Here is a 23,287-nt window from a genome sequence, read left to right on the forward strand (position 1 = left end):
GAGGCTTTGGATCCATGGAAACCGAGCTAACTTGATCCAGAACTGCCTTTCCCATGGAAGACAGAGGGTAGTGTATTCTGCTTGGAGATCTGTGACGAGAGATTGGCTCTGGGACTCCTGCCATTTGTGCATTTTTTTAAATGACTTAGATGCGGAAGTGGAAGGGTGGGCTAGTAAGTTTCTAGATGACAGGAAGGTTGATGGAGTTATGGATAGTGTAGAAGGTTATCATACAATACAACAGGACATTGACAGGATGCAGAGCTGGGCTGAGAAGTGACACACTTTAGAAGGTTGAACTTGAAGGCAAAGTACAGGGTTTATTACAAACATGAGAAGATGCACTTAACCTGTAGCACCACACACAAAATTCTGGAGAAACTCAGCAGGCTTGATAGCATTTATGGAAAAAAGAAAGCAGCCAAAACACTGCACCAGTCCTGTAGGCCTTTGTTAGAAGATTGAGTTTAAGGGTGGTGATGTAATGTTGCAACTCTATAAAACTCTGTTTAGACCACACTTGGAGTGTTGTATTCAATGCTAGTTGCATAATTACAGGAAGGATGTGGAAGCTTTAGAGAGAATGCAGATGAGATTTACCAAGATATTACCTGAATTAGAGAACATATGAGGAAAAAGCTGAGTAATGAGATGTGACTTGGTAGAGCTGTATAAGATGATGATAATGATGATGCCAAGGTAGAGTGGACAGCCAACACCTTTTTCCCAAGGTTGCAATGGCTAATACAAGAAGATATACTTTTAAGGTGCTTGGAAGAAAGTATAGGGAAGATGTCAGAGGTAGATTTTTCACACAGTGCATGGAATTCATTACACGGGCAGTGGTAGAAGTGGATATATTAGGGACATTTAAGATGCTCGTAGGTAGGCACGTGGATAAATGAAAACTGGAGGGTTACATGGGAGGCAATGGTTATATTAATCTTGGAGTAGGTTTAAAGGCTGGCTCAACATTGAGGGCCTAAAGGCCTATACTGCGCGGTACTGTTCTATTTTCTATGTTATATGCTGGTCTGCATGGAAGTAGTGAGCCTAAATGCCAGCAATTGTCCTATATTATGGCATAACTCTCTTCAGAGAAAGACAAAATACAAGTAATAAGCAAAAGTTATAATGACTAACATGAAAATATAATGGCAGGAAAGAAATCTGATAGAAACAGTAATATGTTATTCACAGTTCCCTAGACCATTTTCAGTAATTTTAGTTGTATGGATCACATGTGCTCTAATTATAGTTGATCTCCATATCAATAGTGATTGTAACAATGTATGAAAGAGAAAAAAATCATTGCCTAGTTGCTGTCTCAAATGAATAACCACTTATTTTTAATCAGTAAATTCAATTCCAGATTCTCTCACAAGAGAAAACAACATTGTTACACCCTGCCCGTCAACACCTCTCAGGATTCTACATGTTTCCATCACGACCCCCTCCCTTGTAAACTCCTGTAAATACAATTCTATCCTCCCCAATCTTTTCTCACATTCCAGGTTTTACTAGGCCTCCTGGATCCATACATATTCAAATACTATTGTGATGTAACAGATAGTCAGTCTTACCGTTCCTCTGGTATTCACCTATTTTGTTCATACCTGGATTAAACTAATGAGGCAAGGAACTGAGACTTTTAGGAGCAGAATTAGGCCATTTAGCCCATTGAGTCTGCTCCACCATTCCATAATGGCTGATCCCAGATCCCACTCAACCCCATACACCTTCCTTCTCGCTATAACCTTTGATGCCCTGACCAATCAGGAAACTATCAATTTTTGTTTTAAATATACCCTCAGTCTTGGCCTCCACATTTGTCTGTGGCAGAGAATTCCACAGCTTCCATACATTATGGCTTTAAAAAACTCCTCCTTACCATGTTTCTAAAGGGTTGTCCCTCAATTTTGCAGTTATGCCCTTTAGTTCTGGACACCCACACCATAGGAAACATTCTCTCCACATCCACCTTATCTAGTCCTTTCAACATTCAGTAGGTTTCAATGAGATTCCGCCCGTATTCTTCTAATTTCTAGTCGTACAGGCCTAGAACTGCCAAATGCTCCTCATATGTTAACCCATTCATTCCTGGAATCATCCTTGTGAACCTCGTGATGCCTTCTATTGCCTAGCAGATGACTGACTGTTGAATTAAGAGGAAAGGCTTGGATATATCCTGGTATCTTGTGGCCAGGCTGTACCTGGGCAATTTCCCACTTCTTTGTTAAGTGATGGTGTTGCAATTGTTCCTTGCTTTGTCTTGAGTATTCAGATTTATCTATCATGTGTACATTGAAACACAGAGTGAAATGCATCATTTGTCTTAACAACCAATACCACCTAGACTTGTGGTGGTGCCAGTATGTGAGATGAAAGCATCGTCTCACATACCGGCACTGACATAGCGTGGCCACGATGCTCGGCAGAACAACACAGAAAACATCAAAATAGAATACAGTAACCACCAAAATAACAGCAGCAAAACAGGCCCCTTTCCTCCCACCCACATGGACAGTCCTCAAATCCAAAACAGGCCTCTAGCCACCAGTTATCAACCATTGCTTGATGACATGTACAATACAGCTGGGTATCAGAGATACCAGTCTGAGTACTGAGAAGCAGGTCAAAGTTGACCAGCCACTGGAATTCCGTACTGAAGAGTGATGTAACTTCTTCAGTGTCTTTGTAGAACAAACATTCTAGACGCCATCATCACTGAATATAACAACATACATGGAAATTTGTCTTCATCACATTAAGATTATTTTGATGTTTACGACAAATCTATTAAGCCAATTAAGAAAAATCCATGACTATTTGACAAGAAGCTGATTTGACCCATTTGTAAGAAATTGTTTGACCCAAGAAATTGTTTTGCTCTGTTTGGTGCATGCTACTTGATCAGTTAAATATGCTTGCACACCTGTGATGTGGTTTTACCAATGTTCCATCTCGTATATCTACCGCAATCATTACACCCCTGAGTGAATCAGGGTTGATCCCTTGGTACGAACGCTATGGTAGACAGAAAACCCAATGAGCCATGAAGATACATACAATGCTACAAATACACAGATACTCAAAGCACACAGCACATGGTGGATGCCCAGTTTCCAACTGCTAAATTTGCTCTGAATCTATCTCATCTGGCACAAATGAAGTGTCAAACTATGCAGGCTGCTTGGCAAACATGAATTATTTCGCTTCCTGATAGTGAATTAACAAGTATGCTTTTCTGCAGGCTTTCTGATGTTCAAGTGTCAGGGATCAGCAGCAGGTAGAACTCTTGAAATAGATTTATCATTCTGGTATCAATATAATCAGCTTCTGTCCTCCTCCCACCCTCCACTGTCTCTCCCTCTCCCTCTCCCTCTGTTACATTGCACTCTCCTCATTCCATCCGTAGCTATAGAAATCAACTTTAAAGGCTCAGAATCAGATTCAGGTATATTGTCACTGACATATGTGGTGAAATTTGTTTTGTGGCTGCGGTACAGTGCAAGACATAAGAAATTACGATATTTATCTGACAAATATACCTTATATTTAGTAAAAAGATCACAATTAATATTGCATTGTTACCTTCACAAAGTTCTTCAGATGCACCAGTTAAGGAAATGACATATGCATGGTGGAGAATTTTCCTGCACATGCATTTCACTAACACTGGAGCATTATGGTAATTGCAACATGGGGCCCAGGTGGGCTGTCTCATTCAACAGAGAATGAAAATTTGGTGAAAGCCTCAGATTTTTAAGCCTTGGGCTGCCAAGAGAGCTACAGGTGTCAGGTGAGAAACATTATGAAAAATGTATGAAATCATAAACAAGGGAAGTCACCTTGCTTTGAAACACACAACAGATTGAAGATATCTACTCTAGGTAATTCCTGGCCTTCTTTTGGCAATGGGAATTGCTCCCCATTATCATCAAGTAATATGCAAAAATTTAAGGATTTTTAATATTTCTGAAATTATGCACTGAAGGTTGATGGTAACAAGATAATGCTTTATTTTGCTTCTTAGTAATAGCTGGAAATACACACTTCTGGAGTTTGGGTCACTAACTATACACCTTGTAGTCCAGCAAATGAAGGTTGCTGACATTACTCAGAGGCAGCAGTGAGAAATTTAACAACAGAGGAAATAGAAGTAGGAGAAGGTCATTTTGCCTTTTCATTCCTATTCTGCCATTAAGTATATCTATGGCTGATTTTTTATTGCAGTGTCAGGAAACGTAGAGGAGGCTTGACCCTAAAGTAGAGCAGTGGAGATGATTCAGCGATGAAAGATCACTTTAATAATAGTCTGCAAAGATAACAAATCATAAGAGGCCACAAAACAAGAGAGAGCAGATATTAAGCACCACAGGTAACTGAAATCTAGAAGCAACTGGTTGAGGCTGGCTGGTTTGATGGGCGGACAATGACTGTGGATGAAAGCTGGATTTAAATCGGCTGCAGGTGTTGATTTGCAAACGATTGTCAAGTGACTTCTATTAGCTGGGTGGAGTTAGGGAGGTGCCTGCCTTTGCAGGCCTGACACCACCCCTCCCCCTACAGCCAGCAACCGGTGGCCCAAGACGATCTGGATAGTACAGTGGAACTCCTCATTGGGTAATGCATCCATGATGAAACTGAATGGGACCCAATAACTCTCCTCCAGGTTGTATCCTTCCCGCTGGACCAGGTACTACACACCCCATTCACAATGATATGAATCCATCCATTTGTGAACCATATACACTGGACCACCTTCCACCTTCCTAGGTTCCAGAGGTACAAGCTCAGATAGGTTGAGTGTTCATTGACAATGGTCTTGAGGCAGGACTCATGGAAGGAAGGTGTGATCCTGAGGGACAGCAGAAGCTGGAATTGGTAACTGCCTGGATTGTTGCAATGAATAATCATAAAGGGACCAATAAACTGAGGAGAGAGTTTCCTGAAGTCGATGTGCAGGGGCAGATTTCAAGTGAACAGCCAAGCTTGGTCTCCAGGACGAAGTAGTTTGGAGAGGCACAACCGGTGGCAGTAGACGTGTGCCATCTTTTAAGCATTCTGCCAGTGGCAAACCAGGGCCCTGGTGAACAGAACCCCCACCATTGGCTCCTCTGTGGAGAACGATGGAGGTTGGTAGCCATGAAGCATGTCAAAGGGTGACATACCTGTAGCAGTGGAGGTGTGTAACTTGTGGGATAGCTTGGCCCAGAGCAGTTACATCTTCCATATGGCACAGAGGTGTGATGCATCACAGAAACATCTCAACTTGCTGATTGGCTCTTTCTGACTTACTGTTAGCCTATAGATGACAGCCAGAGGACAAATTCACTGAGATATGGAGGAGGGAATGCCTGACAACTGCATATATGCGCTGGCTGCCATGTGCTCTGAGGCACTCTAGTGGACCCACTCCTCACTCCTGTCTGGCCATCCAAGCACATGACAGAACTTTGGATTTTCTGTGACACCTGTTCTGGTGGTCCACCATGATTGCAGATATGTGTCAGTTTGTCAATGCATGCCTTCAATGTACCCAGTCCAATTCCTCCAACCAGTTGTCCTTTGGCTTCTTGTGGCCCTTTGCTGGTCTCGCAGGGCCTGTGGTCCCACATTGCTAGACTTTATCACAGGCTAACCTCCTTATGATGGGGCCACAGTGATCATGAAAGTAGGGGTTGACAGATCTGGCACTCAGGGTCCCAGATCAGGGTGAGGTTCTGGGAGGGATGGAATGATGGGGTGAGGGTCGATCTCTGTTTCAGCTGAGTGGAACTGATGTGACAGGGTGTCCGCTTTAGTGTTCTTGGAGCTGGGTCAGTAGGAGATGAAGAAGTTGAATTGCTTGATGAAGAGGGCGCAGTGAGCCTAATGTGGGTTTTATTGGTGGGGTTGTTTCCAGCCGCACCCTACTGTGAGGGTCCTGAGTACCATGATGTAATTCTGTATCAAGGGCAAGCCTTGATGCAGGTGAAGTATCTGATGCCTCCCTTCCACTTCCCAGATGGTCAAAAACCCGGCACTTCTCAAAGGTGAAATCCTTAAACGTGTTTCCAGTTGGGTTCTGATTGTCACAGTTAGCAGTGTCCCAGGCTAGAGCCCAATCCAGTTAAGAGACAGGTGTCAAAGGAAATCTTGGCTTGGTTCATAAAATACAGTGATGGCTGGAACTCGAATTGTAAGATGCACTGGGACAGGAAATTGCAACATCAGGTCGGAGATCTGATAAAGTGTTTGGGTACCAGAATCCAGGGCTCCGAGAGAGGAGGTTGACTGGCACAGGGATGCTGTGTCAAGATGAAGGGTTGGTTGAGTGTGGCAAGCAGATGGTCAAAGGTGTCCTGCTGCTTCTGGATCATGTACTCATGTCAATAGACCATTTCCTTTAGTTGAGCAAACTCTGCTGGTTCAATCACTGGTTCACTCATCCTGTCAGGAAATGGAAAGGAAGCTTGACCCAGAAGTAGAGCAGCGGAGATGGTTCAGCAATGAATGCACACTTTAATAATAGGTTGCAAATGAATAGAGCCACAAGGGGCTACAAAACAAGAGAGAATGGATACTAAGCACCACAGGCAACAAGGAATCTGAGGGTTAGGAGCAACATTGGGGCTGGCTCGTTCAATGAGTGAACAAGGACTCTGGATGAAAGCTAGGTTTAAATAGGTTGCTGGTGATGAGTTGGAAATGAACGGCAGGTGACTCCTGTTAGCTGGGTGAAGACTGGGAGGGATGTGCAGGCCTGATTCTCAGTGCCTCTTCCCTGCACAAACCTTGATATATTAATTCCCTTTATATTCAAAAATCCATTGATCTCTGTCTTGGATGCTGTCTGTAACTGAACCTCATAGCCATCCAAGACAGCAAATTCTAGAGAGTTATCATCCTCTGAGTAAATAAACCTCCTCATATCTCACTTCATCTGCAGCCACGGCCACTGATTTTAGACAACCTAACTAAGGAAACCAACTCTGTATCAAACCTGTCAAGTCCTGGAAGAAATCCATTTGTTTCATGTGATCTACACTCATGCTTCTAAACTTTAGAGAATTTAATTCCTCCTGATAGGACAAATAGCCCCAACCAAACCCATGTGAACAATTACTGCACCCAATTACAAATATACCCTTCTTTGTATGGGAGACCAGTCCTGTATATACCATTCCTAATTAATTCTATTTACTTCTAATAAGTTGTTTGTATTCTTGTAGTCAAATTCTTCAGCATGCCATTTACCAATCTAATTACGTACTGCAACTATTAGTGTTCAATATATAAGGACACTAATAGAAACGCCTTTCAATTCGGCTCCATGTAAAAAAAATGCTACGTTTCTATTGGTGAATGGTCTCTGATTTGGAAATATTGTATTAAATTTGCTTTGTCATCATTCACTTATCTTTCTTATTTCCACGTGATACAACCCACACGTCCTCGTATCCTCCACGATCACCAGTTTTGCATCATCAGTAATTGTGAATATACAGTATGACACTTGGTCTTTGCATCCAAGTCACTGAAATAGATGATGCCTCCATTCTCAACACTAGCACCCACAAGGCTGTGTCATCAGCCTCCTTCTCTATTCCCTATACACTCTTGATTGTATGGCTAGATTCTGCATTAACTCCATCTGTGCTTGCAGATGATACACCAGTGGGTTGTATTTCAAATAATTATAAGTCAGAGTACAAGAAAGAGATAGGAAGCTTAATAGCATGGTCTCATGACTACAACTTTTTCCTCAATGTTAGCAAAACAAAAGAGCTGGTCACTGACGTTAGGAAGGAGATGGTCTTCATAAATGGCGCTGAGGTTGAGAGGTTGACAGCTTCAAGTTTCTAGAAGTGAACATCCCTATAGCTTGTCTTGTCAAACCACATAGATGCCATAGCCAAGAAAGCTCACCAATACCTCTATATCCTGATAAGGATAAAGAAATTTGGCATGTCCCCATCAACCCTTACCAATTTTTACCAATGAACCATAGAAAGCATCCTATATGGATACATCATGGATTGGTATGGTAACAGCTCTGACATGACTGAAAGAAAGTGCAGAGAGTTATAGACACAGTTCAGTTCATCAGGGAAACCAGCCTCGCCTTGATGGACTCTCTCTATACTTCTCACTGCCCTCAGTAAAGTAGCCAGCATAATCAAAGACTCCACCCTGATAGATATTCTCTCTTCTCCCCTTTCCTATTGACAGAGAATACCAAAGCACAAAAACATGTAACACCAGCTTAAGGTGTGGTGTTCTGTACACCACTCTTATAATATTATTGAATGTTTCCCAAGTGCAATAAAATGGACTCAAACTTGTTACAATCTTGAACCTGATTGTCCACCTGCACTGCACTTTCTTTGTAACTGTTGCACTTTATTCTGCATCCTGTTATTGTTTTGCCATTATCTACATCAATGAATCTTGTAATGAAATGATCTGCATTAACAGAGTGCAAGACAAACTTCGGGCCTCTGGCAACATGCCAACATCAGGCTCGACTTCTGGGCTTGCCAACTTCTGTCTTTGACCTTTGTGCTTTGACAACATGGACCTGCACCCTGGGTAATTTGCTGACCTGGTGTGTCACTAGCCCTCATCCCTGGGGCTTGCTATTCTGATATCCATTTACAGAGATCACTGGCCATCTACTGCAAAGCGCTCCAACCTGGATTATGGCTGATTCTTCTTTTACTGCTCTTAACCTCTAACTTCCTTCAGCTCTGTCCCCAAACCCTAACATGTCCCCTAACTAACTGTGCTGCCCCCAAATCATTCCTGAGCCACAACTTCGAAGGGGACCAGAGCTTAGCACCATCTTGACTGGAGGGTGTGAGGTTTGGTGGTAACAGCAAAGGAAGGTGTGCTCACATGTCTAACAATGGAATACAAAGGAGAGAGAGAGATGCTCCCCAGCACTATTACCTGTCAAAGTGGTGGATTTGGAAGCTTCAGGATATAGTAAAACAATGATGTTATCTATTTTTCATTCCAACCTGAAAGACCTGAGTTAGAGATTAATAAATTAAAGGCTAAGTTTTACTGAGGCAGCTAGAATGACAGAAGGAAATGATATGCAGACATGTTTTAAATAGCTTAATTGGAGGAAAGTGGCAAAGCCCACAATTGCAAAGGGAGGAACAGATACTATACTTTGAATTTGATGTGATGAGTCCAACAGTACTGAACCATTGTGAAGCCTGGTAATATTCCTTATTAATTCAACATATTTCTCTCCACAATTTGGTCTGATACAGCAAGATATTTCCAGTTATTTTTTTGAGATTTTTAGCAATTACTATGTTGTGTACCTTGCGTTTTGCTGTTCAAACTCATCTCACACCTCATCCAGACAACTCTTCCATAACCAACTCAACACAATCACCATTTGTGCCTTTTTGGTTTATCTTGGTTGCCAGGCAATAATAAATGAGAACCAAAGTACATACTATACTCTAGCCATTCAGTTTCCCAGGTACTGCCAAGTCCAGAAGTATCAACATTTAGGGATCATCATTAACCAGAAACTCAAATGGACTTTATTTGGTTCCAAGAGCAGACCACAGGCTGAGTATTTCCTGGTGCTAAATAAGTCATTGACAACCTAAAGCTTTTACTTCATCCACATGGCCCAAGTCAACAGTGTGATGAAATTCCTTCCACTTGCCTGAACAAGTGCAGCACCAATATCGCTCAAAAAAGCAGGGCACCATTCAAGACAAATCAAATAGCTTGAATGGCATCCCTCTAGCAATTGTGCACAGATGTTGCAGGGAGGACAATCTACAAAATGTGTAGTTACTCACCCAGCCTACTCTAACAGCATGTCCCATATATAAGACTTTTATCACCAAGAAGGGTAAGAGCAGCAGTGCAAGGAGATGCCACCACTACAGCTTGTCTTCCAAGTTAAAAACCATTCTTACTTGGTAATATATCATGATTACTGAATCGTTGCTTAGAACACACTTCACAATAGCTTGGCGAGTGCTTTCACCAGAATGACAGCAAGAAAGCAGTGCACTTGCAGGATCTCAATTGCAAATCAGGATGGAGAGCCAATGTTAGCCTTTCCAATGATGACCAGATATCAAAAGATAAATAAAGGAAATAAAAAATCTACTAGCATTCAGAACAATGTGGTCATTTAGCTGAAGGTTAATTAGGTAATTGAGTATCTACAGTACGGAAGGTATATAATTTGAGCTCTTTGTCATCTAGTCCTCAGCAACATTTGGTGCATTTGGCTCCTGTATCTAAGAAAAAGCAGTATGAAAAATCAATGCGCATATATCTTTATGGTTACTGGCTTCAATTGGTGTCATATTCCTTGATCTGAAAACTGCTATAATATGGTCTTTGATCTGGCAGAGAAAATACTTTGCTTCCCTGATTAGGCACATGCTCATTGATTGTCCAGCACTACAAAGATACCAGAATTTTGCAGCCTTCAAATTTGTGAGTCAGCTCAGTTCCAAGGCTGAGATTGACATTATGTGTTTGCTGTATGCTGTCATCACATTTGGACTTGGTTCTGGGCTAAACTGTTTTGCATTCTTGGTAACAACACAAACAAAATGCTGGTGGAACGCAGCAGGCCAGGCAGCATCTACAGGGAGAGGCACTGTCGACGTTTCGGGCCGAGACCCTTCGTCAGGATGAAGAAACGTCGACAGTGCTTCTCCCTATAGATGCTGCCTAGCCTGCTGTGTTCCACCAGCATTTTGTGTGTGTTGTTGTTTGAATTTCCAGCATCTGCAGATTTCCTCGTGTTTGCATTCTTGGTTATCATTTCCATTGAAATAGCCATTCTGTATGCCTTCTCAAATGGAAGCTTTCTCATACCTTGCAGATTTGCTTTAATGTTTAGCTATGTAAATAGAATATGTATCAGTCGCATTTTCAAGGGACATAAATTGTTATTCTTTGACAGATCCTAATGGAATCTCTCAGCTTCTGGTCTCTCCTGCAGCACTTGTTACTCTTCAGCAATTTCAAAAGGTTGGTATTATAGCCCTCTTCTAATTTCCATTCACCTTTTGACGGTAGAGGCAGATATATTAGAGACGTTAAGAGTCCCTTAGATAGGCACATAGATGAAAGAAAAATGGAGAACTCTGTAGGAGGGAAAGGTGAGATTGATCTTAGAGTACGTTAAAAGTTGGCATAATATTGTGAGCCAATGGGCCTGGACTGGGCTGTACTATATTCTGACTTAGGTAAGAGGTACATTTTTCACTTCCCTCTTCTGCCTTTTCTTTACTCACTTTCATTTCAGTGCACTGAATGCACAAAAGAATATTTCAAGTTATTCCTACATTGAAATTCCATAAAAGAGTCAAAAGTTAACAGTGTAGGCTGTAAGTCCTTCTGCCGCCATCTCATATTGCTTCCTGCTGCATGCCAAACAGAAACTTTCCATGCCAAAACAAAATGTCCACTGCTCACTCTATACACAAAATGTCCACCACTCACTTATTTCGCTAACTGTTACTGCTCTGCAGAATATCCTGCCCACACATTTCTCACTTGATATATTTTTTTAAATCAATGCAGCCACTCAGATTCGCATCCTGCTGCCTTTGCTGCCTCTCTCTGCTGCCTACAATTCTCTCTCACCATGCCAGAGTTTTGCACGCCCACTCTTTACTCATCACCGGTGTTCTGAACAGTTGCAACACCAAGTGCTGGATTGTGACAACAGAACCTGTCTGTTCCCTCACTCCTCGGGTGGATGATCAGTATGAGAAAGGTCCAGGTAAGTCTGGGTCAGCTTGTTCTGTCTTACTAACAATCATTGTTTATCCATGTGGATACTGATACCCCATCCTTACTGCCACTGCAGTGTGCTGGGTTTGCAGATTCCTTTACTAAGCCTGCTGCTTCAGCACCTGATTTACTCAGACCAATAGTGTTACCTGAGCACTGGCTTCTTTCTAAAGAGAGATGAACACAGGGTAAGAACCGATGTTAGAAGAAAACTTAACCAAGGTAGTTACATCATACATAGTAGTGGTGATGTCATCACGCTTTGTGTCACACAGTGTGATTATGTGTACACACATGGCCAGATGTTTATACCCACTCACATAGGTATCATAAATATTGTATACTTACTGATGCGCCAAATGAGGCGCGGGCACGAACTTTACCTTTACTTCTCCATACAATTCCAATGTAGATTTAAATTGGGCAAGACTGTCTTTTGCATGAATGCTCGGAAAAATAGACTGATGTAGATGTGTATATATATATATATATATCTAATGTGTGTATATAATGTATTTTACTTTATTTATAAAGTTAGATAAAATGGCGATTTCTGCAATTGCTATTATTTATTAAAGTTGACATTTCCCTTCCTCTTTTAACCACCTTTTATCATCTGTTTTTTATTCTAATTCATCCTTCTGCTCATATATAGGTTCACCTGGCTGAATGTAATGATTTGACTGTTTGTTTTGACCATTTGAAATGCAGCTAGATAATCCGCATGTTGTCATGAAGTCACACAAATCTATCTGTAACTGGTTTGAATTTACCCAATATTCTCAGCAAGAAAGAGTTGCCAAGCAACCCAGGAGGCTGAAACATTCTGACGTGATCACAGAGATGTGAGCATCACAGGAGAAGGATGGTGAGGGACATAAATAATGCAATAAAAGATGCAGCTTGGATTTAGTTTCCCTTTGGAAGCATCAGGAATGTGAAGGAAATAAAGGAGCAGGAAATGATTTAATTGCTTACACATCTTAATAACCTGGGATTATATTAAACCTGAATATACCATATTAGAAAGTAAATCTACATGACAGATTTTCTTTTACACTGGCACTAGAAAAATTGAGTACAAAATTTTACACAATCTTAAATTCCATTATTCTTTTGACATTATCACTTGAGCAAAATTCTGTCAACACTGATCTCAGAGATGTATTCAATATGAACATGGAATTAGCCACGGTATGATTTACAGTTACTGGAAATGTTATTTTCTGTTGCTATATAATCTGCTAATGCCTTTTTTAGATTTTGAACATGCAAACATGTGGGTGACTCATTATTATAAAAGAGGCAGAGACCATCTCCAAATAAAATTATTGCAGGGAGTGTAAGCTCTGTTGTGAGAAAATACTGAATGTTCAATTCATTCACTTTATCATTAAATTCAGTACTGCTATTAGCCCTATATACCATAAATTATAATGAACCACAAATTTCATGGTACACTTTGAACAATTAGATAAAAGTTGTGTTGCTTGAGTCAAAAAATCAAAATCTGATGAACACTGCTGTGGTTGTAAGTCATACAAATGCTTCTGCCAGGAACTCCAATGAGCACCAAGCCATTTTTTCAATTAAGTTCATTTAGACTCTTGAAATCTCATGTAGCAGTTTTAAGTGAAGAATATCTTTTGAACTGAAGCTTAATCATTTGAAATGCTGAATACCTGCATAGATCTGATACATCAGTTCTGTTCCCCACAGCAATCTTGTCAAACTATAAGTGCATTGTTCTTCCTAGGGAGCTCTAGAAAGAGCCTGAGTAGCTTGGGGAAAAAATAGTTTACAAGGTCAGAGGTCAGCCTCTGTGGAACTATACCCAAGAACAAAAAGTGTACTTTTAGGAGAGCTAATGTAAAACTGAGGTGGGAAGGATGCATATGCATAAAGGAAAATAACAGTTTAAAACTCTCATGTCAAGTTACTGCAGTATGGAGACACTGAAAGTCACCTTTCCAGGAACTGTTAGATGGCAATATTTGAAATTAAGGAGGGTTTGATAAGAAACTATCTAAAGAAAGCCGAGAAAGGATCATGGCTAAATTGAATTAATTAATCTAGGAGTAAGGAAAGAGATAAAGAATGATCTGATGAATTCAGTAGCTAATTGAACAGAATAGCATTAGGCTGGCTACTTTCCAGTTACTCCAACAGTTATATTGGATCAGTCTTAATCCTATATGTGTGCTTGACCTCTTTATCAATAAAACATATGAAAGAAAGTAAAAATGTCTCAAATATCTGAAATTAGAAAAGCTTGTATTCAAATATTCAGAACTTAGAAAAAACGTTTCACCATACTTCATGAAAGTAATCAAACAATAGATTGATTTTGGTGGCACTAGTGAAGATGAATAGAAGTTTGGTCAAAGAGGTTGCTTTAAGAAGTGCTTTAAAGGAGGAAAGAGATGCAGAGATGCAAAGAGGTTCAGTGAAAAGATTCCTGACGTCAAAGGTCTTGGTGCATAAACTAATTTAGCATAAAGATTTACAGAACAGTAGATATCTCAAGTTGCTGATGTACCTGAAGAGAGAGAGAGGGAGAGAAATAGAGAGCAGCAAAGACAGAAGAAACGATATTTTTGTTATATTTTGCAAATTGTTGTGGCTTTTTTTTACAATATGATGGTAATCCTGTTATCTTCTCTTTTTCTGGATACTTGTAAATCTTAATCCTCCACTAGTTCTTGTGATAAAAGCATAAAACAGAGACAGATAAATGGAAGGTTATCATTTAAATTGATGATTGCAATTAGACAATTGAACAATCTGAAACTAATTAAGTAAATACATAAAGTGCAAGTAGACGTAGAGTACAATGAACAGAATATCCAGCAGCTGATAGAAATACAAGATCAGTGATCAGATGATGTTGATTTTTCATCATAACCGATGAATGCAGAAACATTGATAACAGAGCTTGCTTTTGAGTTAGAACTAAATTATGGTGAAGATCTTGAGGCATTGATAGACGTGGCAATGGATGGGATGAAAGTTGATAGACAGTTCTTCCTTATTTTGTTTTTATTTCAGATTTCCAATATCTGTACTTTTTTATTTTTCAAAAACAGCCTTTCCTATTAGCTGATAATATATGGTTTAAGGGCACAGAGTTAAAGTTCTGTACAGGAGATGCAGGTGAATATGAGGAAGAGTCTTTTTGTACAGTGGGTAGTAATGACTTGGAACTTGATCCTATGAGGACAGTGGAAGTAGAGGTGATCAAGGTGAAAGGAATCTGCATGGGTACTGAGAGAAATGAGGATGTAGGCCTGGAAGGAAAGAATATGTTGACTAGATTGTTTTACAGCTTGCTGACCTGATCTCGATGAGCCAAATGGCCACTTCTGTGCTATACTCTCTATGTAAACCTATTGCTTAGCAGTTTGATTTCACCGTTATTGAACACATCTTTCCCGTTCTGTGAGTGGGAGAATGGAGCAGTCCCAAGTCAGATGCATTGGCTCGAGAGGCTTCAGCAAGGAGACGCAGGTGAGTAGCAGGTAAGAACAGTTAACGATTCTTTTTTGTCTAGTGGTTAACAAAAAGATACTAAATTACAACAAACTTAGTCAAATAGGAATGCAGGGTCAGGTGACATGTTGTAGCTGCATGATGTGGGAGCTGGTGGACCCCATTGGAGCTCCTGTTGACCATCTCTTCAGTAAGTATTGGTTGCTCAAGGAAATCAGCCTCAAATTTAATGACCTGCGATCTGAGCATCAAGCACTACCATGCAACAGGGAGGGGGAGAGTTACCTAGTCACTGTATTTCTGGAAGCAGTCACACATGTTCGATTAACTAACTCAAATTTGGTCTGTGGCAAGGGACAAGGGACTGTACTTGAGGCAGGTCGGGGGGGGGGGGGGGGGTTCCAAGTGGGAGTGCTGGAGGAACCTCAGCCCTTGAACTTGGCCTAAAGGTTGGAGATTGTTGCTCCCTGTGAGGATGAAAGTGGAAGCTGTAGGAAGGATGAGTAACCAAACTGTAGTGCTGCGGTCCTTGGAGCCACTCAAGAGGGGGGAGAGAAGAGGAATGTAGTTGTAATTAGGGATGGTATAGTCAGAAGAATAGATGTGGTTCTCCATGGCAAGGATTGAGAGTCCAAAGGCTGTCTTGTCTGCCTGCTATCTGGGCTTAGGATATCTCAACCAACTTGCAGAAAAATGTGGAGGTGGAGGAGAAAGAACCAGTTGTCATGTTCCATGTGGGTACCTACAATGTAAGAAGAACAAGAGGTTCTGCTGAGGGAACTTGAGCTGCTAGGGACTAAATTAAAAAGCAGTAACAAAAAGGTAATAATATCAAGATTTTTACCTCAGCCACATACAATTTGGCACAGATTTAATGAAATCAGAAAGCTAAATGCGAGGCTCAAAGATTGGTGTGGGAAAAATGTGTTTGAATTGGTGGGATTGGCACCAGTATTGGGAAGGAGGGAGCTGTTCTGATGGAATAGAATCTACCTGAATCATGCTGGGACCAGATTCCTAGTGAATCACATATCTAGGGCAGTGGATATGGTTATAATCTAAATAACAGGGGTGTGTGTTCAATAACTTGGAAAGTAGGATAAAGTAAAAGGGAAAGAAAGTGCAGGAGAGGATACAGAAGTCTCCAGAATAAAAAAAAGCTGAAAAGTTTAGAAACATATAAAAATTTAAATACAGGCAATATTAAGGCAAAATTGAAAAGAAGGTGGACAGTACAGAACTGAAGATGTTATATTTGAAGATACACAGTACATGTAATAAAGTAGATGATTGTGTAGCACAGTGCAAATGTCAGGTATGATATTGTGAATATCACTGATGTGGTTGAGAGAAGATCACAGCTGGGAACTTAACATCCAAGGGTACACATTTTATTGAAAGGACAGGCATATGGGCAGATGGGATGGGTGACTTTGTCGATAAAAAATGAAATCAATTCCTTGGAAAGAAATGACATAGGATCTGAAGATATAGAATCTTTATAGGTAGAGTTAAGAAAGTCCAAGGCTAAAGAGACCATGATGGGAGTTATGTACAGGCCTCCAAACAGTGGCCAGAATATTGGGTACAAATTACAATGGGAGATAGAAAAGGCATGTAAAAAGGGCAATGTTACTATGGTGATGAGGGATTTCATTTTGCAGGTTTTGGAAATATCAGGTTAGTGCTGGCTTCCAAGAAAATGAATTTGGATTATACCTACGAGATAGTTTTCTAAAGCAGCTTGGGAAAAGGCAATTCTAGATTGGGTATTGTGTAATAAACAAGACTTGAATTAGAATCAGAATCATGGGCATAAATCATGAAATTTGTTGCTTTGTGGCAGCAATGCATTGCAATACATGATAATGAAAAATACTGTGAATTACAATAAGAAATAGATATTAAAATTAAAATAAATAAGTCGTACAAAAAGAACGAAAGAAAAGAAAAAATAGTGTGGTAGTGGACACGGGTTTATTATTCATTCAGAGATCTGATGGTGGAGGAGAAGAAGCTGATCCTAAAACATTGAGTGTGGGTCTTCAGTCTCCTGACCACATCCTTGACTGTAGCAATGTGAGGAGGGCATGTCCTGGGTGCTGGGGGTCCTTAATAATGGATGCCACCTTTTTGAGGCACCACCGTTTGAAGATTTTAGGTAAAGGAACCCTTAGGAGACAGTGATCACAATATGATAGAGTTCATCCTGCAGTTTGAAAGGGAGAAGCTAAAATTGGATGTTTTGGTATTAAGGTGGAGTACTGGGAACTACAGAGGCATGAGAGAAGAGCTGGCCAAAGTTGATTGGAAGGTGGAGCAGTGGTGGCTGAGGTTGCACTTAACATCAGTAAGACCAAAGAAGTGACTATGGACTTCAGAAAGGGTAAGATGAGGGAACACACACCAGTCTTCATAGAAGGATCAGAAGTGGAAGGAGTGAGCAATTTCAAGTTTCTAGGTGTCAATATCTCTGAGGATCTACCCTGGGCCCAACATATCGATGTAGCTACAAAGAAGGGATGACAGTGGCTATGTTTCATTAAGAGTTTGAGGAGATTCGGCATGTCACAAAAACACTCAGAAATTTCTATACATGTATCATGGGGAGCAATCTAACAGGTTGCATCACTGTCTGGTATGGGGATGGTGGGGGTTGCTACTGCACAGGATAAAAAGAAGCTGCAGAAAGTTGTGAACTTATTCAGCGCCATCATGGGCACTAGCCTCCGTAGTATACAGGACATCTTCAAGGACTGATGCTTCTGAAAGGCAGCGTCCATCATTAATGACCCCCATCACCCAGGACATGCCCTCCTCTCATCAGGAAGGAGAGAAGCCTGAAAGCACACACTCAACAAATCAGGAACAGCATCTTCCCCACTGCCATCCAATTTCTGAATTACATTGAACTCGTGAATACCACCTCACTACTTCTTTATTTTTATTTGTTTAATATTTATTTAATTTAACTATTATATATATATTTACTGTAATTCACAATTTTTTCTCTATTATCATGTATTGCATTGCACTGCTGCTGCAAGGTCAACAAATTTCACAATACATGCCGATGATATTAAACCTGATTCTCATTCTAAGTTATTTGGAAAATGCAGGATTAGTTCATCCCAAAGATGAAGAAGAATTATAAAGGGACGATGAGGCAACCAATGCTAACAAGGGAAGTCAAAAACAGCATAAAAACAAAAGAATTGGCATACAGTATAGCAAAATGTAATGGGAAGTGAGAGGATTGGGAAGCTTTAAAACACCATCAGAAGGCAACTAAAAAGCAATAAAGAGAGAAAAGATGAAATATGAAGGTAAGCTAGCCAATACTATAAAAGAGGATACTAAAAGTTTTTTTTTCAGATATATAAAGAGAAATAGAGAGGCAAGACTGGATATTAGACTGCTGGAAAATGATGCTGGAGAGGAACCAAAAATAGCTGATAAAATGTATGCGTATTTTGCATCAGCCTTCATGGTGAAGGACACGAGAAGGATGCCAGAAATTTGAGTGTCAGGGGTAGAGTGATTGTGCCTGCTATTATTGAGGAGGAGGTGAGTGGGAAGCTGAAAGGTCTGAAGGTAGTCAGGTTACCTGGACCGAACAGACTACACCCCACTGTTCTGAAAGAGGTAGCTGAAGAGATTCTGGAGGCATTAGCAGTGATATTTCACGAATCACTAGTTTGTGGAATGGTTCCAGAAGACAGGAAATTTGCAAATGTCACTCCACTCTTTAAGTAGGGAGGGAGGCAAAAGGCAGAATATAGACCAGTTGGACTGATCTCAGTGATTGGCAAGATTTTAGAGTCCCTTATTAAGGATGTGTTTTTGGAATACTTGGAGGCATATGATAAAATAGCCTGTAGCCTGCATGGTTTCCTCAAGGGGAAATCTTGTCTGACAAATCTGTTGGAATTCTTTGAGGAAATAACAAGCAGCTTAGACAAAGGAAAGTCAAAGGATGTTGCTTACTTGGATTTAGAGAAGGCCTCTGACAAGGAGCTGCATATGAGGTTGCCAAACAAGACAAGAGCCCATGGCATTGCAGGGAAGATACTAGCATGGATAGAAGATTGGCTGACAAGCAGGAGGCAAAGAGTGGGAATAAAAGGGGGCTTTTCTGTTTGAGTTCTGGCAATTAGTGGTGTTCTGCAGCAGTCTGTGTCCACGAATTTTCATGTAACATGTTAATGATCTGGATGATGGAGTTCAGGCTCCTATGTCTTATGGTTTGACATAGATTAGGGGATCATAAAAATTATAAAGTTGATATATTTTCACTACAAGAAATTATTACTGCGAACAAGCGGGTCAGCTCAGTTAAGCTCTATGGTAACCATACAAGCTGCTATTGAGATGAAGGCCAGATGGAGGAGAAGGAGGAAAACATTGCTGGGGGAAGAAAGAATGGTGGCATCGCATTTTCCAGGTTGCTTGATACTGCATCTTCATAAGGAAAATAACAAATGTAAAACAATGAAAGAAAACATCCTTTATTGAAGTCTGTGAATCAGCAGGGACTTTCACAACAACGCATCAAAGATTATCCACTAAGTGTTTTGGGATGCAGTAATCTTCATGTACACTTCACTAGTTTCTCTTTTTAAAGTAAGTAATAAACTCAAACAACAGTCACTTTTCTGCATATGACCAACATTACCATTATTTAACTGCTTGCAGGTATGAAATTATGCAGTTACCTAATCTTTGACTGATACACACTCAGTGGTCACTTTATTACGTACATCTGTACACTTGCTCGTTAACTTAGTTGGTGCTCAGACCAACCATCAGAATGGGGAAGAAATGTGATCTAAGTGACTTTCACTGTGGAATGATTGTTGGTTCCATTCAGGGTGGCTTGAGTGTCTCAGAAACTGCTGATCTTTTCGGATTCTCATGATCAACCATCTAGAGTTTACAGAAAATAATGTGAAAGCCAAAACGAGATCCATTGACAGGAAGTTCTGCAGGGAAAAACACTTTGTTAATGAGAGAAGTCAGAGGAGAAAGGCCAGACTGTTTAAAGCTGACGGATAGGGAACAGTAAATTAAATAATCACACGTTACAACAGTGGTGTGCAGAAGAGCATCTCTAAATGCATAACACATTGAACCTTGAAGAGGATGGGCTACAGCAGCAGAAGACCACAAACACACACTCAGTGGCCACTTAATTAGGACAGGAAGTACCTAATAGAGTGGCCACAGAGTGTATAAACGTAACCAGACATAACGTCATTTTGCTACTCGGTCTTTTCAACCAGCTAACCAAATAAGGCTGTAGACTAAAGCCACTCATGATGGGCTGTCCTTAGCTCACACCTGGTCCAACTCATTTATTGACAAAGCTATTTACCGTTGTTGCAGTTTGTTCCTCAACCTCATGATGTCATGAAGGATCTGTTGTAGACACTGCCTACTCACATTTCTCACTGCCTTCAAAGAGCATTATTTGCTTCACTTAATGAGCCACAGTGAAGTGAACATGTGCCCAACCCTTTCAGGCAGACACACCAACTGTCAACACTGCAAATCTTCGACTTTTAAAGAACGCTAGTATTCTTGTCTTTATGACAGGTAAGTTCTTTGCAGATAACGCCAAATTTCATTGCAAATATATTCCTTCTCCTTCATAATGATTCTATAGCTTTATATCTCCTTAGCACACAAACCTTGCATATGCTGATGAAACTATTGATTTAACTCTCCCTGGAAGCTCAGCTGCTCATTTTTTTCTTTAGAACAAGCCTTGCAATCCTCTTTTGATGGATTGTCGTCAAATCCCTTCCACAATTTTTCCAGTGCATTATTCCCTGTACCTCATTTCCCTCAACTTCCCTCAATAGAGGCAGCTGCCTTTAATTGTTGGACAATCATCCCAAGTTAAACTTTCTTCCACTCTTGCAGGAAGTGGAATGTCAGCGACTGATCACATTATTACTTCATTAGAACTGCAGGCTGTGACTGATCTGTCAATGTTTGAGATCTGCAGGTATCTTAGCACCTCTCAAGTCCAGTGCAGTTCATCAGTTATACATCAGTTCACCCTGATGTATAAGTGTGGTAAGATATCTTTACTAATTCAGATTTATTTCTCTCATGTACATCGATATATACAAAATGCAATACCTTCTCTGCCTCTGCAAGGGTTCCCAATACCAGTTTGTTCTGCATGTGGTTGAGGGATTTCTAATACATTTCCTGGCCTAAAGATCCGGTCTGCTTCCATTTGCAACAGTGCAAATGAACTCGAGGTTTGGAGTCACAGCCTGCAGCTCCAGCAGAATAGTTATCGAAAGTAAGCAATGGATGGCTATCAATAAATGTACTTATTGTTACTTTGTGATCAAAGTGATGGCTTAAATGTACTTTCTCATTCTCTTTTGCTGTTCAATAGATGCCTTTCAGCTTTCCGCTTTCCATGTTGTCAGGTTCAATTTTGTGTCTAGCATTCCAGCAGGACTGTTTCATTTTCTTACTTCTTTGTGTCTGTGGTGAACTACATATACCTGTCTGGACACGCCCCCTGATGACTGCTCCTGTGGCTCCTCCCACAGACCCCTGTATAAAGGTGATGGAGGTCTGAGCCCGGCCTCTCAGTCTCCAGGATGTAGTATGGTGGTCACTCACTGCTTGTTCCTTCTTCCAGTCAATAAAAGCCGATACCTCGCTTTTACGTCTCAGAGTGAGTTATTGATGGTGCATCAGTGTCTTCATGAGCAGTCTCTGGCCCCTCCCACTGCTCCTTTTCTAAAACGTTTCTGAAAGCATCGTCTGACCAAAATTTTGGTCACTTGCCTTAATCACCCCTGCCTTAGCTTGGTGTTAGTTTTTGTTATTGTCACATTACATTCCTGAGAAATACTTTGCAATTTTTCATATTATTATGAAAGATATAAAATTCTAGTTGTTATGTTTTTTCTGGCTGCAACAAAAAAACCAAAATGAATTATGTATTTGCAGAGAGACGATAAATCTGTGAACATGATTCCAGTTAAAATCTCTTCCAGAGGGGAAAAATATTAAGGCCGCTAATTTACAGATGTGCTGCAAATAAATTATAAATCTATTTCCATAAATCAGCACACTCCTAATGAATTACCTGTAACGTGTTCTTAAAGAGAGTATTCTCTAATTATAAGCAGACCCAGAAGACATCATTAATACTAACCTTCTGCATTTTCGATCTAAACCCTTCGTCTTCTCCCAGTTCTCACCAGGTTTATTTAATGGAGGTCTGGTGTGAAGCCAGCAGCTGCCCATTTTTGACTTTCTGTGACAAAGTGGGTAAAGAGGGCAGTGGAGAGGGACAGCCAATAGTTGATGGCATATAGAACTCATATTTCAGGAGTGGTGATTGTATTCTGTATCTCTGATTTGTTTAAAAATGAGCATACTCACATTAATGGGTGGAACTTTCTATAGAACTTTTTTAAAAACCAGATCACATTAAACTTAAGTTTCTGGAGGTCAATCCTATATTTCAAGTATTAAAATGTTTGGTAATTTTGTTGCAAAACCTGATATAATTCTGTTTCAAGGATTCCTCTGGGTACTGAGCCAACCTCACTGGCTATTCATAAAGCAACTCTTTAGATCCAGAAATAATATAAATTGTGTGCCACAGGTTTTTCTAAGACCAACAATCTGCCATTCAAAGCAGAATCATTTTCCTTTTCAAATGCATAAAGAGTTTAGGAAGCATGTCATGTTTCCATAGTTTCAGAAACTCTGCAGAGATCTCATGAAGATTTTGCACAGGCTGCAAAGTGGTGGTAACACAAAAAATGCTCTGACAATGCGAGAAAGGAAAGCTGAAGATAAAAACAAAATTGGAAATGTGTGTATAATAAAGACATTTTTTCTTCATATCTTTGCACAAACTCAGAATTTGACCTGTTTCTTTCTGTTTTATAATTGACACAAGTTCTTGGATTAAAACTGTTTAGCTGTCACATCAGTCACCATGGTAATACAGATTTTAAAAAAAGTTGACCAG

General features: G+C 40.4%; 1 protein-coding gene and 1 long non-coding RNA gene across 2 annotated transcripts in view; one reads left to right on the forward strand and one right to left on the reverse strand.

Moving 5' to 3' along the window:
* LOC140727817 (uncharacterized) overlaps positions 1–23,287 on the reverse strand; it is a 114,878-nt gene that overhangs the window by 48,079 nt on the left and 43,512 nt on the right. The gene's annotated exons all lie outside the window — the stretch shown is intronic.
* The window catches only part of gap43 (growth associated protein 43), a 269,430-nt gene continuing 257,781 nt past the window's right edge, over positions 11,639–23,287 (forward strand). Inside the window, exon 1 of the mRNA XM_073045604.1 lies at positions 11,639–11,770. Within this exon, the coding sequence (XP_072901705.1) occupies positions 11,747–11,770 (24 nt within the window). The 5' untranslated portion in view covers positions 11,639–11,746. The remainder of the gene's footprint in view (positions 11,771–23,287) is intronic.

This window comes from Hemitrygon akajei, chromosome 5, assembly GCF_048418815.1.
Source record: "Hemitrygon akajei chromosome 5, sHemAka1.3, whole genome shotgun sequence".
NCBI classification, from domain to species: domain Eukaryota; kingdom Metazoa; phylum Chordata; class Chondrichthyes; order Myliobatiformes; family Dasyatidae; genus Hemitrygon; species Hemitrygon akajei.